Raw genomic sequence first — 14,469 nt, 5'->3', positions numbered from 1 at the left:
CCATGACGTGTACCTAACTCACACATCACGTGCACGGTTCTAATTACCACTAGATCAAAGCTCTTGCAAGTATGTGTTATCTTCTTCAATAAACATGGAAGCATGAATCAGTAATCATGGTGGGATCAATAGTGATCATATCATATCAGAAGAAGAAATTAAGCCAACAGCAACAGATAGACTAAGAATACAACAACTACATTGTTTGTATGCTTTCTTGTAATACTACAACAGAAATTCAATCAACAGCAACAGAAATCTCTAGGTATCATACATGCTATTCTTGATTGTGCTTGCAATCATCAGTAGACTAATTTGTAGTTTAAGAAAGAACCAGAGATCTGGTTCAGGCAAAGTTACCCTCCAGGCAATGAATTAGTATTAACATGAAGATTTCTCTAGTACTAGTCAATCATCAATCCAGACCAAACAGACAGAAGAAGAAATGGTAAAGAAGCCATAGAAAATAGATTGAGGGAACGAGTAAACCAAGCATTGTGGAAATTTGATGAGCATTGTCAAACTTGATGTTGTACTTCATGGTCAGGTTGTGGTACATCACTCCCCAGTACTGATGCACTGTTTCACCACCATCAGAGGTTAAGTTGTTCTTCTTCGAATTCGATTCAGGCCCATCGTCAAACAGCTGGTAAATGTAAGCCTGAGCAGCACCTTCCTTCCTGAGTGGAGTTCCAAGGCCAGATTTCAAATGCGAAATCAGTCCTTGTAAGTATTTCTCAGCGTATATCTGACTCTCCTCTGCATTCATGTGCTCATCATTACTTGGCCACCCTGTTTCCGTCAAAATCAGGGGAACATTCTCGTAGCCTGAAATCGCCATTGCAGCAATTACAGCATCAACCATCATATCAAACAGATTATGATACCGAACACCTGTAACAACATCATCACGGAAGTTAAATGGACCTTCCTGGAACAAAGCGAAACTAATCGGAATCTCTCCATGGAGTCGATACACATTGTACGGATACACATTCATTAACAGAGATGAATTCGTTTCCTCCAAAAACTCAAGTACAGGTCTGATAACAAGCGAGTTAACAGGCTCTTGGAACTCAGCTGAAGACGGAGGAAACGCCGTCGTAATCACGTTGATGAAGGAGAAAGTAGTAGAAACTGAAACAGTACGGATTCCCAAATCAATAAGCGCGTGGTGTAAGTTTTGCATAGCAGGGACTAAGGCAGTGGTAGGATCAGAAATTCCGGGGCCGCCAGTGGAAGAGATAACGTCGGAACCGACTGAAATGAGTGAAATCCGAGCACGGGGATGAAACGGAAGTACATTGTTGTAAACCCATAGAGTAGCAGCTGAGCGATTGGCAGCGAAGGCTCCGACGAGGTAATTTGGGACGGTGAGTAGCAGGGAGATGTTCGAGTAGGAAAATGCTCGGATTAAAGTTGGACTCGGATTAAGGAGGCGTACGGCGGGGATATTGAGAGATTGAAGTGCGGTAACGACATGCTCAGGCGGTGGAGAATTGTCCACGGCGGCGGAGTAGGTGAAGCCGATGGTAGTAGTGCCGCCGGTGTCTGGCACGGCGGTGGAAGGGAGGATTCCGGTTAAGAGAGAGAGAATGAAGAGAGAGAAAAGCGCAGTTCTCGAGGGAAGCATCATGAAAATAACACTGCCTTGAACTAACTAACTAACTTCTTTTTTAGATTTTTCTATTCTTATATACGTCCGTTTTTAATTATTTTATTAATAGAAAAAAAAACAATTTTCGTAAAAATATTTTTTGTATTTTATATTTTAAAAGTGCAATTACTATGCTTCCCTACAGAAAAAATAATAGCTCGATGCATGAAAAGAATACTACTAAGACTCGAGGAGGAATTATTTGACAGTTTCATCACTTAAACTTATATCTTATATCATACAAATACAAATAAATCGTTGCTCCAACACTCTCCTGTGTCGAGATAAAATTACTATGAATCATTTGGATATTTAAGATGTCTCTTTATTTCTATATAATATAATATGTTATATTTTCTTTGTTTTTGGTGCTTAAAAAAAGAAAAAAAGAAAGTGAAAATGAGGATATTACAAGGATGACTGGTGCAAAATTCAAGCAGTTATAACATTATAATTTTATTTAATAATTTTGAAGGCTAGTACATTATACAATAAGCTAATAAGAAAATTAAAGACCCACAAAGCTACTTATAATAATCTCTTTTTTTTCAACAGTAAGAATACAAGTCATTTGGTTCATGGAATAAGATAGGATATTTCAGAATTAAGTTTGAAATTAAATTTGCACTTCGTTTAGTCACCTCGATCAAACAAAGTATAAATTCAATTACAAATTTAATTTAAGTATCCCATCAAATTTGGTGTTATTTCAACCTACCTTTCAAGTGGAATAAACCAGTTCACGAACTATAATTTTGAAATAACTTAGTTCCCAAACCAAACGATCCCAAAGAGAACCTTCTTTGGATCAAAGGATTATGCATCGGTCTCTCTTCCGGCCTTTTCTTCCATTGCTCTGTGAAATTGGTTTCACACTTGTACTTTGTACCTTCTTCATTCGCCTCCTGTAGTCGATATATAAATGGCGAATTTAAACCACGAAACTTATGAAAAAATTTACAAAGATTTTAGAAAACATTAGGTGTATAGTAAAAATCAAAGCAACACTAAATGTGAATTGAGGAGTTAGAAGTTAAAACTTTGACCAATATACACAATATTATTCTTTATAGAGATAGGATATTTTTCTGACGAAGATTGTTTGATTGACCAGCCTATAATCTATATATCTATTCTATTATTTGCACATCAATAAATATTTTACGATTCAAAATTCAATAGATAATAAATCAACCCTTCTACTATTTGTAACTTAAATACAATAACTATAGTTATGTCTACAAACAAGTTAGCTCAGTCAATGAATCTTCATTAATCATGTTTTCTCATTTAACTTTAATGCCATTTTCATACTAAAATATAAATGAGAGAAAATAAGTTAAATATTAAACTTTTATTTGAGATAACTTTTGGATTATAACGTGTATCTAACTCACACATCACGTGCACGATTTTAATGACCACTGGACGAATAGTTCTTTCTTTTCTAATAAGTCTTTAATGTTAAATATGGAAAGAAACAATTATCCTACCAAAAATTTCTCTATTTTTTTTATTTGAGAAAATCATGTGTGATTTTTTTCTTATTGATTTTCTGTAAAAAAAAAAAAAAAAAAAAAAAAAGAGTATTCCCCCTCAAGAGAACCCAACTAAATGGGAATAACATATATTTATTCCAAAAAGTAGTGAAAAGTCAAATCCAATTAGTTATGCGTTGAGAATAAGCTAAACTGAATAAAATCAACTTTTTTTTTCTAAAGATTTTATCACTTTATCAGATATCTTGCAATAATTAACTATGCCTCAAACCGAAAAATCAAGCGAAAATGATAGCTCGATGCACAAAAAATCCCACTTTAATGTAAGGCTCAAGGAAGAACCACTCCAAAGAAGTTAATGCAAACAACCTGGCATGACTCAAACATCAAGGACTGCCGCGTAAACGCATGATTCAAAGAAAGGCCGCAATCCAAGAAGTGTGATATACGCAGCCATTAATGATTGATTTCACAACTTGAACCGGTGACCTACATACCATACGAAGATAACTAAATCATTGCTCCAACGCTCCCTTCCTCAGAACTAGATTCTATACACCTTGAAAATGGCATTTGGACAGAGGAGATTTGTTTGAATAAAAAGAAAGAGGACGAGATTGAAGAAGATAGAAGGGAAAAAGAGAATTATGGAAGTGATATTAGTAGAAGGCATGTAAAAAGTTCAGTGATATCATCAAGCGAGAACGAAAACTAGAAGCAGGCGGGTTACACGTTCCACTGTCCCGAGATACAAGTGGTGATGATCACCCCAAGGTACGCGCTAGCACCTTTGGCAGACAATTTTGAACTTCATTCCGCAACCTTTCACTTCATGAAACCATAGCCTTCGAGACTGAGGAACAATGGGCTCAACCCCCTATCCTTCTTCACTTACACATTATGCTTGGATCGCTTGGCACAAGAGTCGAACTTGTGACCTACGACACAAGTGACACAAGTCCCTCGAAACTCAAATATTCTTAGACCATAAAGAGCAAGTAAACACCAGAGTTAAAAAGGCAAAACAAACAAATGCAAGAATATGAAATACCAATGAAATTACTCAATCAAAAGGTTTCTAAAAAGGACATTCAAGGTCCCTAATTGTAGAAAAGTTTGAATACCAAATGTTGAAGAGTTACTAACAACCAAACTACTAAAATGGGAATAGAGCAGAAAAGCATATACCAAAGAACAGCACTACAAAACAATGCAATTAGGAGAACAGGCAAGCACCAAAACAAAGCTAATAATGTCAAAGAACACATCCTAACCGGAAACAGAAACCTCATCAAACTTATCTGCCGTTCCTTTTTTTTGCCTTTTATGTTGTACTTCCAATTTTAAAGATTAAGATGAGTTGATCAATTCTCACTTGGCCATCATGACCTTGACGAACTCGTCATAGTTGATCTGTCCGTCTCCATCCACGTCAGCTTCACGAATCATCTCATCAACCTCTTCGTCTGTAAGCTTCTCACCTAGGTTAGTCATGACATGGCGAAGCTCAGCAGCAGAGATAAAGCCATTCTGATCCTTGTCAAACACTCTAAAAGCTTCCTTGAGCTCCTCCTCGGAATCAGTGTCCTTCATCTTGCGAGCCATCAGGTTAAGGAACTCAGGGAAGTCAATGGTCCCATTCCCATCAGCATCAACTTCATTGATCATGTCTTGAAGCTCAGCCTCAGTTGGGTTCTGCCCCAATGACCGCATCACAGTTCCAAGCTCCTTAGTTGTGATGCAACCTGCAGCACAGTTGCACATAGTTATTGGACATGTTAAGTTTTAAGAACTTACAAGTTACGAACACTTACAACTAGCAATTCACATCCCTCCCCCCCCCCCCCCCCCGGCCTCTTTTTGGTTTTTCTTTATGTATAGATGGGAAAAGGCTTCAACAACAATACGGAAGCCTCAATCCCAAACAAGTTGGGACCGGTTACCTCACTCCTCCATTCAGAATGTAAGAAAAGGAGAAACAGAAACACAAGTTTCATCACAAGACAGTTAACCATCATTAATAAGAATTCTAGGAGTCGATCTCCAGATATAAGAAGCCTATGAATGATCCCAACAATGAGGAATACAGTTAACCATCATTAATAAGAATTTTACGCATCAATCTCCAGATATAAGGAAGATCAAATGGAAACTCATTTCCAAACAGAACAGAAATAAAATTGGCAAAATCACTTGAATTCCATTCATCTAAAAGCATCAACTATTTCAAAAGGCAGTAGCTACTCATATTCGAGTACTTACTCTTGCTACCACTATATTTTACTTATTACTGCTATATTCCAATGGCATACTACCAGCCAGTGGATGTTTATAGTTACATACATATAATTACAAACTTGGGTGTTTCTCAAGCACATCTATAGACTTGAACGCACTTTCCCTCCCATGATAAAGCAATGAATGGGAAGGTTGTGAAAACCACCATCACAAACACATTACCACATTGAACAAAATGGAGACAATCCATCAAGAAATAAAGTCAAAGATATCATGATAAACTAGGTAAATCCACAAATAGAAAGAAAAAAAAAAAAAGGCAATTGACTTATATAACTTGATATAATCAAGAAAAATGCAACATCCAAAAACACGTTTTTCAAAACTTGCCAAACAAACAAATTCCCTAACTACCAAGAAATATCAGCCAAAGAACTCAACACATTGACCCAAAATCTAGAAGCCACCAATTTCTTTTGCACCCAAGGGTATCGCCTAGTTGTCATTTGTCAATGCAGTGAGTTGGTTCAAATCCCAGCGGAGGTAAAAACAATAGGTGATTTCTTCCCACTTAACCAGTACTTGTGGCGGAGGTAAAAAGTACCTAATGAATTAGTCGAAATGCGTGCAAACTAACCCAATACCACCATTATCAAAAGAAAAAAAGGATCTAGAAGCCACCAGCTTCACAATGGATCCATCAAAAACCAAATCCAAACACAAATTGAAACTACCCAGCTAAAGAAACAGCATGTCCAAGGATCAAACACCGAATCCCAGAATTTCCCCGTAATGAACACAAATCTCATAGTTTGCACATCAACATCAAATCATGTATCAAAACAACTGTCAATCCAAATTCTAGAAGCTACCAGTTTAACATAAACCCATCTTCATATCCATTTCTATCAAAACAGCATAACAAAGAATAAAACACCAAATCCAACAATATTCCCTTAATAAACAAACCTCTTATCAGTAACACATCAACATCAAATCATAGATCACAGCACTGTCAATCGAAAGCAACATTAACCATTAGAATTCAACACACTGGACTCAGAATCTGTCAGTTTCACAAATAAATTCATCAGATCAAATCCAAACACAAAAAATGAATCTACCCAACACGGAACACGACAATTAGCAGCACATCAACATCAAATCATAGATCAAAACACTGTTCAACAATTTGGAGGATAAAAAATGAAAAATTCAACGATTGGATCTGAGGTAAAAACAAAAGTCATAAAAGGGAAAAGGAAGAGACCATCTCCATCCTTGTCGAATAGGCTAAAAGCTTCTTTGAACTCCGAGATCTGATCGTCAGTGAGCTGATCCGCCATTATCGATTAATTCACAGAGCTTTTTTTTAGTGTGTGTGTGTGTGAGAAAATGGAGAAGGCAAAGAGGTGTTATTATAATGGTCCAAAAATTCCTAAAGGGTACATAGTGGGTGGCCAAGCATCTTATTCTTTTTTCCTTTTTGACTCAAAATTACTCATCTAAGTCAAGAAAGGAATACTTCGTAATCCCGAGTTTTTGAGTTCGAGCTTTGATATGATAAAATTGTATGTGACATTTTGTATGCTAGTGAAAATGTATTCGAACCATAATAGACCGAATAACAATGAGAACACTGAAAAAAAGAATTTGATTCAACTCCACATAAATGTACTCGATGTTTCGATAGTTATCATGTAACTGTCATAAACTGAATCTTAAGAAGTAAATTGGATTGTTCGTGACATTTTGGATGCAAGTAAGAATTTATTTGAACCACAACGGACGGAACAAAACAACGAGAACACCGAAAAGGAATCTAATTTAGCTCCATATAAAGTCACGCTTAGCCACTCTCCTACTTTCTCTTTAACAACGATGTTCTCATAGTTATCATGTAATTGTCGTAAACAGAATCTTAAGAAACATAATTGTATTGTACGTGACATTTTGGATGCAAGTAAGAATTTATTTGAACCACAACGGATCGGATAACAATGAGAACACCAAAAAGGAATTTGATTCAGCTTCACGTAAATCATGCTCGACACTCTCCTACTTTTTCTTTAACAACGATGTTCTGATAGTTATCATGTAACTATCGTAAACGGAATTTTAAAGAAGCAAAAGATAATTATAATGTTGCAATGGTCAAAAGGACGTTCGAGTTAAGATATATACTATGTGCAATATAAAAATAAATCGGATTATTTCATTGTTTTCAATTGAACAACAATTCGACACGACTGACAAATAAGCCGACGTTAGTAGAAGGTATGATTCAACAAACAACAGGGTTGAGAAATCAAAATAAATAATTTGGTTCGTTAGATTATAATGCAAATATTAAATAGGCGACCATAAATTTCAAATATTTTTCATTTTTTTAAATAAAATTTATAAAGTTTGAATTGAATATACAGTTGTGATCGGTTATACGTAGATGATTAAATTGAACAATTTTCTCTAATAAGGCACACTAAGACAACTCCAAAATTCCTCTTCCAATAAATTGTTAGTAACTAATCAAAAAATTCTAATTCTATTTTGTCCAAATGCTTGTATATCTTTTTTGTTTTTCAATGAAAAGGGAAACCCAAAGCCGCTATTCTTTAGGTGCGCACAGGGTATAATCCCCGCTCTTATGCAATAGCTCACAAACCACATAGGAGAGGTAACACGCACTAGGCAAGCCCGGTGCGATGAGCTCAACCGAGAAACCCCTTGTTTTCGCTGGCAAGGGGTTTCAAACTTGAAACCCCCAACATGAAAGTCCCAAGCCCAAACCACTGGGCCACCCCAAAGGGTCAATGCTTGTAGATCTTTTTCAAAATCGCGATATTAACAAGGGGCAATTACATAAGTGGCGCTATTAACATCCTTTCCTACTAAAGGCGACTCCATTCCCAGAACTATGATATTCTCCTTGCCACCTTACAAAGGAAAAATTAGTCCAAAAAAGACTAATATGCAAACTTTTGCATACACTGAATCAACTCCATTTACATCCTTGTTTGAGAATGTACAAAATTCCCAGGGCCTTCAAAAAATAAGGACAGGAGGGAAAGCTAGGAAGTATCACAAAAATAAGAAACAAAAAGTTCCGCGGCTATGCAGAAAATTCACAAGATGATCCGCGTCTACGTTTGCTTTCCTGTATGATATACTGATTTTTTATAAAATGGAGTCCATGATTTCAGTCTTCACCACAACATACATCATATACATGTTCCAGTGGCTGTGTTTGAGTGATCAATCGGAAAAAGTTGGACTGGAAGTGCATCACTTCTTAACTAGATTCACGTACCCGTGCAAGAAACTCAGTATCGTTCCAAGGTTTGAAGGCTCCTGCATTAGTGAGATTCTAGCAAAACACCAAATGAGAAAGTACGTTACTAAAACTTGTCTATAAACAACTAGGATGCAATAAATAGAACAATAATAACTATGTCTCAGTCCTTGAACAAGTTGGGGTCGGCTATATGAATCTCACTTCTACATTTAAGCTCATTTCATATTATCACCATACATGCAATATACATTTCATAGTGAAAAGCAGGTTGCCGACTAAAAAGTAGAATGGGATTTAAATCATTGATCACTCATCATGAAACTCTGTTTACTAGCCAAATGGGATCAACGCTCATGTAACTCATAATCCTCATATTTAACCAGTATATGAATATAATAATTTCAGTATTTTGGAAGCTCAAACAGGAAGAAGTCCTCAATCACCAAAATAGTCTTGATTATGTGAATCACTTGAACATTTAAACTTAGGTCACTGCAGAACTAGGACAAGATGCAAAAGAGTCGCATGATTTTGTCGTCTCATATTAACACACTGAGTGTTTCTCTGAAACGTAGTTCTAATTATAACGAAGAAAACATCCTTACTTTTAAGTTACTGAAATTGATCATTTGGAGGGAAAAAAAATGAAGACGATGAAACTGACATTAGCTACAAAAGCACAACTCATGGTATGCCCTTTTATATCTTTTGCTAGTTCTAAATTCGATATCGATTTAATTCTTACGTATTTTAGTAAAAATGCATAGGTAACTAGCTCAAACAAAACTTAAACAGAGCGATAGCTACTTCTCATAAAGTGAGGTGATCAGGTACTTGCTGATTGCCCCCTGATCAAATCAACATCATTCTTTTTTGGCATAAATATGGATAGACACTTTAACTTGGCCTCAACTGGCAATTGGACACTCCAACTCTAAGGATGCACATCTAGACACGTCAACTCGTCTCCACTGTATCAGTCGAAAACTCCAACTTACAAAATGATCATCTAGACACCTCCAAAATTTATGTGTCACGTGAGTGTCGGGTGTCCACGAGACACAACAGGGACGAGTTGAGATGTTTAGATGTGCATTCTCAAAGTTGGATTGTTTAGTTGTCAGTTGAGGCAAAGTTTTATGCCTTTTTTTTCTTTCTTTTTTGGATAAAGTATCAACATCATCATTCTTTTGTTAATGTTGTTAATAAAATGATTGCAGTGTTACTTTTTTTTTCAAGAATTCAAATTCAAACTACAACAACATGACCAGTATAGTCTCACAATTGGGGGTTTGGAGAGAGTGGGTGTACGCAGACCTTATCCCTACCTTCGTGAGGTAGAGAGGTTGTTTCCAATAGACCCTCGGCTCAAGAAAATCGTTTTTTCTGGACAGTTAGAAAGAAAATGCTATGAAGAAAATCAAATTCGAACTAGCAATTAGTTTCTGATATAGCTTTAATCCTTGTATTTAAAACATAGATCAACAATATCTTTTGACCAACAACCTTCTTTCATTGATTAGCAACAGATGGACATACACATATCAAAAGCACATGCCGAAAGAAAACCATCAATCTATTCTCCATAAATAGGGCTGAGATGAGCCACTAACCTGTAACCAAAACGAAAAGCCACGCATGATCTTCAACTTCTTCCTCTCGTTATTACCAACTTCTTTAAGCCTTTCCTTAAGGTCTGCAGTATAAATAAATTGAAAAGATGTACTATTATGTAAATGGTGAGTGCAACTAAAGTGAAAATTCAACCACAAATTTGAATGACTTCATAGTACCCAAACTGCTGAGAACTCAGAGAGAGGTGAAGTTGAAGATTGTCATTGATATACAGCAGATATGAATACATCAAACTTGCAAAAGAAGAAAACAAGAAAATCACCTAGCTCAATTAATGTTTCTAGCAATCGACAATCCCTAATTTCCCAAATTATCAAAGAACAACTAGTTCACATTTCTAGCAAGACAATCCCAAATTTCCCAAAATTACAAAGAACAACTAGCTCTCAACACTGAGCTTCCATTGTTTCATTGGGCAAACTGTTCTTATGGAAACGTGAATTATTTTGGTTAAAGGAACAGTGTGATGCAACTTAAATATAATCTGGTTCCTTCATGATTTCTATGCCTGTCAGGTTCCTATTCCCAATAGAAAAAAGAGGCCGATGAGTTCTTGGTGGGCATACAAACGAAAATAATTTTCAAATGCTGCTTTAGTACTGCTAGAGTTTTGATCTGTGGTGCACTATTTACAAATAGTCAACTTCTCATATAGTCTATTAGTGATATCCTAGATGGTAAACTTCTTCATAAAACGTAGGAAACAGAAGATTTCTTAAGTTTAAAGTGGAAATTTTAAGACGACTCCAAAGTACAATATCACATTGTTCCATTTTTCTTGAGTGGTAAGATGGTACACAAATTTTGGTTGAGAGGAATAAAATTTTAAATAGATTTCCTGACAAAATCCATTTGGAGCATTATATCAATATTAAAACCTAGCGACATGACATTGATGGTTCATAACATGGGTGTAATTCCATAGTTGGAGAAAGATATAAGTATAAATTCCAACAGTATACAGATTTTATGAAAGCTTTTCCTTTTTTTTGTTTGCCATCACTAAGTATCCCTGAGATGGTGCATATTAATGACCTAGAAGTCCTCCAGCTTGACGGACATTGGCTTCAAATGTAATATAGGGTGAAAAAATTCCCATATCTTTTGTGAAGATGTACTTAGGAACGAGGATCTCACTGTAGGAGAAGTACAAAACTTTGCGAACGAACAATTTGAAAAAAGGATTCTTAGTTTCTTACTGTTCGTAGTTCATGATATTCTCTATTTCTTTTTCTTTCCGTAATTAGTTCACAAATTAGCCAACTGTCCTAAACATCACTTAGCAATTGACCTCCTCATACTTGGGAGGTTGTAACACAAATAGACAAATTCATAATTCTTTTAAGAAGGAATAGGCAAATTAATTTATTTTTTTGTAGAAGTATGAAGCAATACTAAAACTAATTTTACATCTTGCTTGGAGCTACTAGTCAGCAGTCAACCTAAATTACTAATTATGCTATGGCCTATGGATGGTATAAATGACCAGGGTTCCATAAAACTTAAAGCCAACCAGTGATATCAAAAGTGAAAAGCGCAAAAAAGCTCTAAGGATCTTTGGAGCTTTAAGTGCAAATAAAACATGGCCTTTAAATGAAAAAAGGGGCAAATGGAGAAAATTTACAAATATATATATGTTTAGTCCAAGACTAATAATTATAAGCTTGAATAACAAATATATAGACAAAGAAATTTTGAATTTTTTTTTACCCTAGAGTGAAATATCAGTTGTTTAGTGTCCTACGATGACACTGAAGCGCCCATTAAGTGAGGCAAAGCACTCACATGTTTTGAGCCTTTGTACTACGTAAAATCTTAAAACATTTTGCATTATTATTTTGCCTTGACAGCATACTTTAGAGAAACTAGCAAGACATTCAAAGATGATATCAGAGACTGCAAAATTAAAGTGTTTTAAGATAAAAGAAGGAAATTACTCCAAGCATTTTGAGCTCAATGACAGGTGAGGACCATTACCCAAATATTTACTAATGTTTGAGAGGGCATTAATTCACCAGAACAACAGGTTATATATTAGACATACACAACAGAAACCAAGCAAAGGTGCAGTGGTACCAAAACTTTGAAACCACTGGAAATCGTACTATCAATGAAAATGCAACTTACAGGATGTTGAACTTACCTGTATAGTACTCCAGATATGATTTTCCCATTTTTTTTGTCTTGTAAGACTTCACTCCCCCTCTACGCGATTCCATATTCCTTTCCACTGGTTTTTGATCATTGACATATGTCCATAGTTCTTTGTACTCCTTTGGATTGTAAGGCTTCTTCAGAAGATCCGTGACTTTCTTCCTGAACTCAGACGGCTCACATTTCTGTTGATATACATCCTTGACCTTAGTATACATTGAAGCTCATTCACATACAAGCATCACGAAGAACTATTTCCACAGACGTCAAACTAACAAACAGAGCAGGTAAGGACTAAGGGTAAAATAGGGAGGAGAAACAAAGGACGGAAGAGTAAAATAGGGAGGAGAAACAAAGGACGGAAGACACTCTAGTGGTCTTTTGCAGAAAAAGCTGTAAAGTTAAAGCTTCAACCTTCTTGAGCATATCATTACTGTCGTAAAGGATTTCAAGGTCATCATCAGTAGCTTCATACTTAATATTGCAACCGCTTCTTAACGAGGCTTTCATGCCCCATTTTTCACATTGAAGATTCTCCAGGAGTAACGCATAATCTTCACCTACATCAGATGCTTTTTCTTTGTCTCTGACATGAACTAGTTTACTCCCTTTTTCCATCATCTTCTCCTCACACGACTTTATCTTAGTCTCACACTTCCCCTGCCTCTTGGATGCACCACATTTCCCCGTGCTAAGCTTCCGGCTCATATTCCCATTGTTTCTCTGAGAAGTAGGATCGGAAGGCTCAAATATCACATCCATGCCTCCCATGGATCTATTGCTATCATACCTGGGATCAGTCCTTGGAAATCTCCGATTTTTTAGCTCATCTTTGCTACATTTATTGAGTGAGATGTCCTCATCCACAGCATCCTTTTGCGTCTCCATATCTTTCTGTTTTTTACAACAGAAACATTTGCACCCATTATTACACTCACTCTCTTTTTCATACTTTATGGACACAGGAAACTCATCCTTTCTATTGAGGTTAAGGATATATGACCTCCCATCACGCTTAGCATTAGCCAAAAATATCTTGTACTGCGGGTCAGTTTCATCCTCATCCTCATCCTCATCCTCAACCTCAACCTCATCATAGCTGACATCATTTCCATGTTCATTTGTGTATGACTGAGAATTTATATCATAGTTGTAGAGTAGCTTCAAAAACTCAACATAATCTTCATCAGCATTCTCTAATCTTGAAATCTTTTGCGTGAGATTGTCACTAATCTTTACTTCACCGGAATATTTTGCTCTCTTTCTGTTTCCACGTCTTGCTTCATAATCATCATCATAATTCCTCAATCCTGGTCGCCCCATTATAATGGAATTCAGCTCCAACAAACGAACAGCTCACAACAAAAATTCACTGCTATTTCACCCCAATTTCCCTCATTCATAGACATAGAGATAGAGTAAAAAACTTCATAAATTTCACCATCTACATGAAGTGCAAGTATTTTTTCTGAAAACTTCAGCTGCTAGAAAACAAAAGGAATAGTCAATGACCATAAAAAACTTCTCATAAAAAATGGAAACAATAAAATCAATGTCCAAGGACACAAAATCCATGAGAACGAAAAAAATTAGAATCCAAGAACTCGTGTATGTACATACATATATAGTTATATACATAATCCATGTGTTGTGCACTTAAACAAACTCTTCATTGCCTTGTCATACCAGCATTAGATGGTATGCCATATGTATTGGGACTCTGTAGGGATATTTCCAAATACACTACAAACTTTCTCAAAGTTGAACACACTCGCACTAGATATATACGGACAGAGTGTGTACTAAATATTTGTACTTAGATAGATCAAAGATTCTTTTTTAATAGAGGGGTTCAGATCAACATGTGCACGCATTAACTATTCCTTCAAGTACCTACTACCTTCCACCAGGCACCAACACAGGTATCCACTAACACTAAATTGTGGTATCCCGTGGTTTTCACCAACTTCATTGACAGCTAGGTACACGTA

At 36.1% G+C, this 14,469-nt stretch overlaps 3 protein-coding genes across 3 annotated transcripts; all 3 read right to left on the bottom strand.

Moving 5' to 3' along the window:
* Positions 1-158: 158 nt before the first annotated feature.
* LOC125832997 (glucan endo-1,3-beta-glucosidase 2) lies at positions 159-1,712 on the bottom strand. The gene has a single exon (XM_049512163.1). It carries the CDS (start codon positions 1,634-1,636, stop codon positions 416-418), a length of 1,221 nt encoding a protein of 406 aa, XP_049368120.1. The 5' UTR covers positions 1,637-1,712; the 3' UTR covers positions 159-415.
* Positions 1,713-2,437: 725 nt separating this feature from the next.
* On the bottom strand, positions 2,438-6,833 carry LOC125833007 (calmodulin-like). The gene is made up of 3 exons (XM_049512172.1): positions 6,665-6,833; positions 4,532-4,901; positions 2,438-2,562 (listed from the first exon to the last, which is right to left on the bottom strand). Exons 1-3 carry the CDS (start codon positions 6,738-6,740, stop codon positions 2,466-2,468), a joined length of 543 nt encoding a protein of 180 aa, XP_049368129.1. The 5' UTR covers positions 6,741-6,833; the 3' UTR covers positions 2,438-2,465.
* A 1,826-nt stretch (positions 6,834-8,659) lies between these two features.
* On the bottom strand, positions 8,660-13,939 carry LOC125832996 (uncharacterized). The gene is made up of 4 exons (XM_049512162.1): positions 12,893-13,939; positions 12,468-12,663; positions 10,303-10,385; positions 8,660-8,761 (listed from the first exon to the last, which is right to left on the bottom strand). Exons 1-4 carry the CDS (start codon positions 13,799-13,801, stop codon positions 8,687-8,689), a joined length of 1,263 nt encoding a protein of 420 aa, XP_049368119.1. The 5' UTR covers positions 13,802-13,939; the 3' UTR covers positions 8,660-8,686.
* Positions 13,940-14,469: the final 530 nt, after the last annotated feature.

This window comes from Solanum verrucosum, unplaced genomic scaffold, assembly GCF_900185275.1.
Source record: "Solanum verrucosum unplaced genomic scaffold, falcon-dt-bn FXZP01000016.1, whole genome shotgun sequence".
In the NCBI taxonomy this organism is placed as follows: Eukaryota; Viridiplantae; Streptophyta; class Magnoliopsida; order Solanales; family Solanaceae; genus Solanum; species Solanum verrucosum.
The sequence above is the reverse complement of the archived record's forward strand: the minus strand, read 5'-3'. Positions and strand labels throughout refer to the sequence as shown.

Coding starts and splice junctions, on each gene's coding strand:
- LOC125832997 (XM_049512163.1), bottom strand. CDS start 1,636: ATGATGCTTCCCTCGAGAACTGCGCTTTTCTCTCTCTTCATTCTCTCT.
- LOC125833007 (XM_049512172.1), bottom strand. CDS start 6,740: ATGGCGGATCAGCTCACTGACGATCAGATCTCGGAGTTCAAAGAAGCT. Junction 4,902..6,664: donor ATTCGACAAGGATGGAGATG/GTCTCTTCCTTT, acceptor ACTGTGCTGCAG/GTTGCATCACAACTAAGGAG. Junction 2,563..4,531: donor GTCAAGGTCATGATGGCCAA/GTGAGAATTGAT, acceptor TATCGACTACAG/GAGGCGAATGAAGAAGGTAC.
- LOC125832996 (XM_049512162.1), bottom strand. CDS start 13,801: ATGGGGCGACCAGGATTGAGGAATTATGATGATGATTATGAAGCAAGA. Junction 10,386..12,467: donor ATATCTGGAGTACTATACAG/GTAAGTTCAACA, acceptor TTTATACTGCAG/ACCTTAAGGAAAGGCTTAAA. Junction 8,762..10,302: donor GCTTTTCGTTTTGGTTACAG/GTTAGTGGCTCA, acceptor GTGTTTTGCTAG/AATCTCACTAATGCAGGAGC.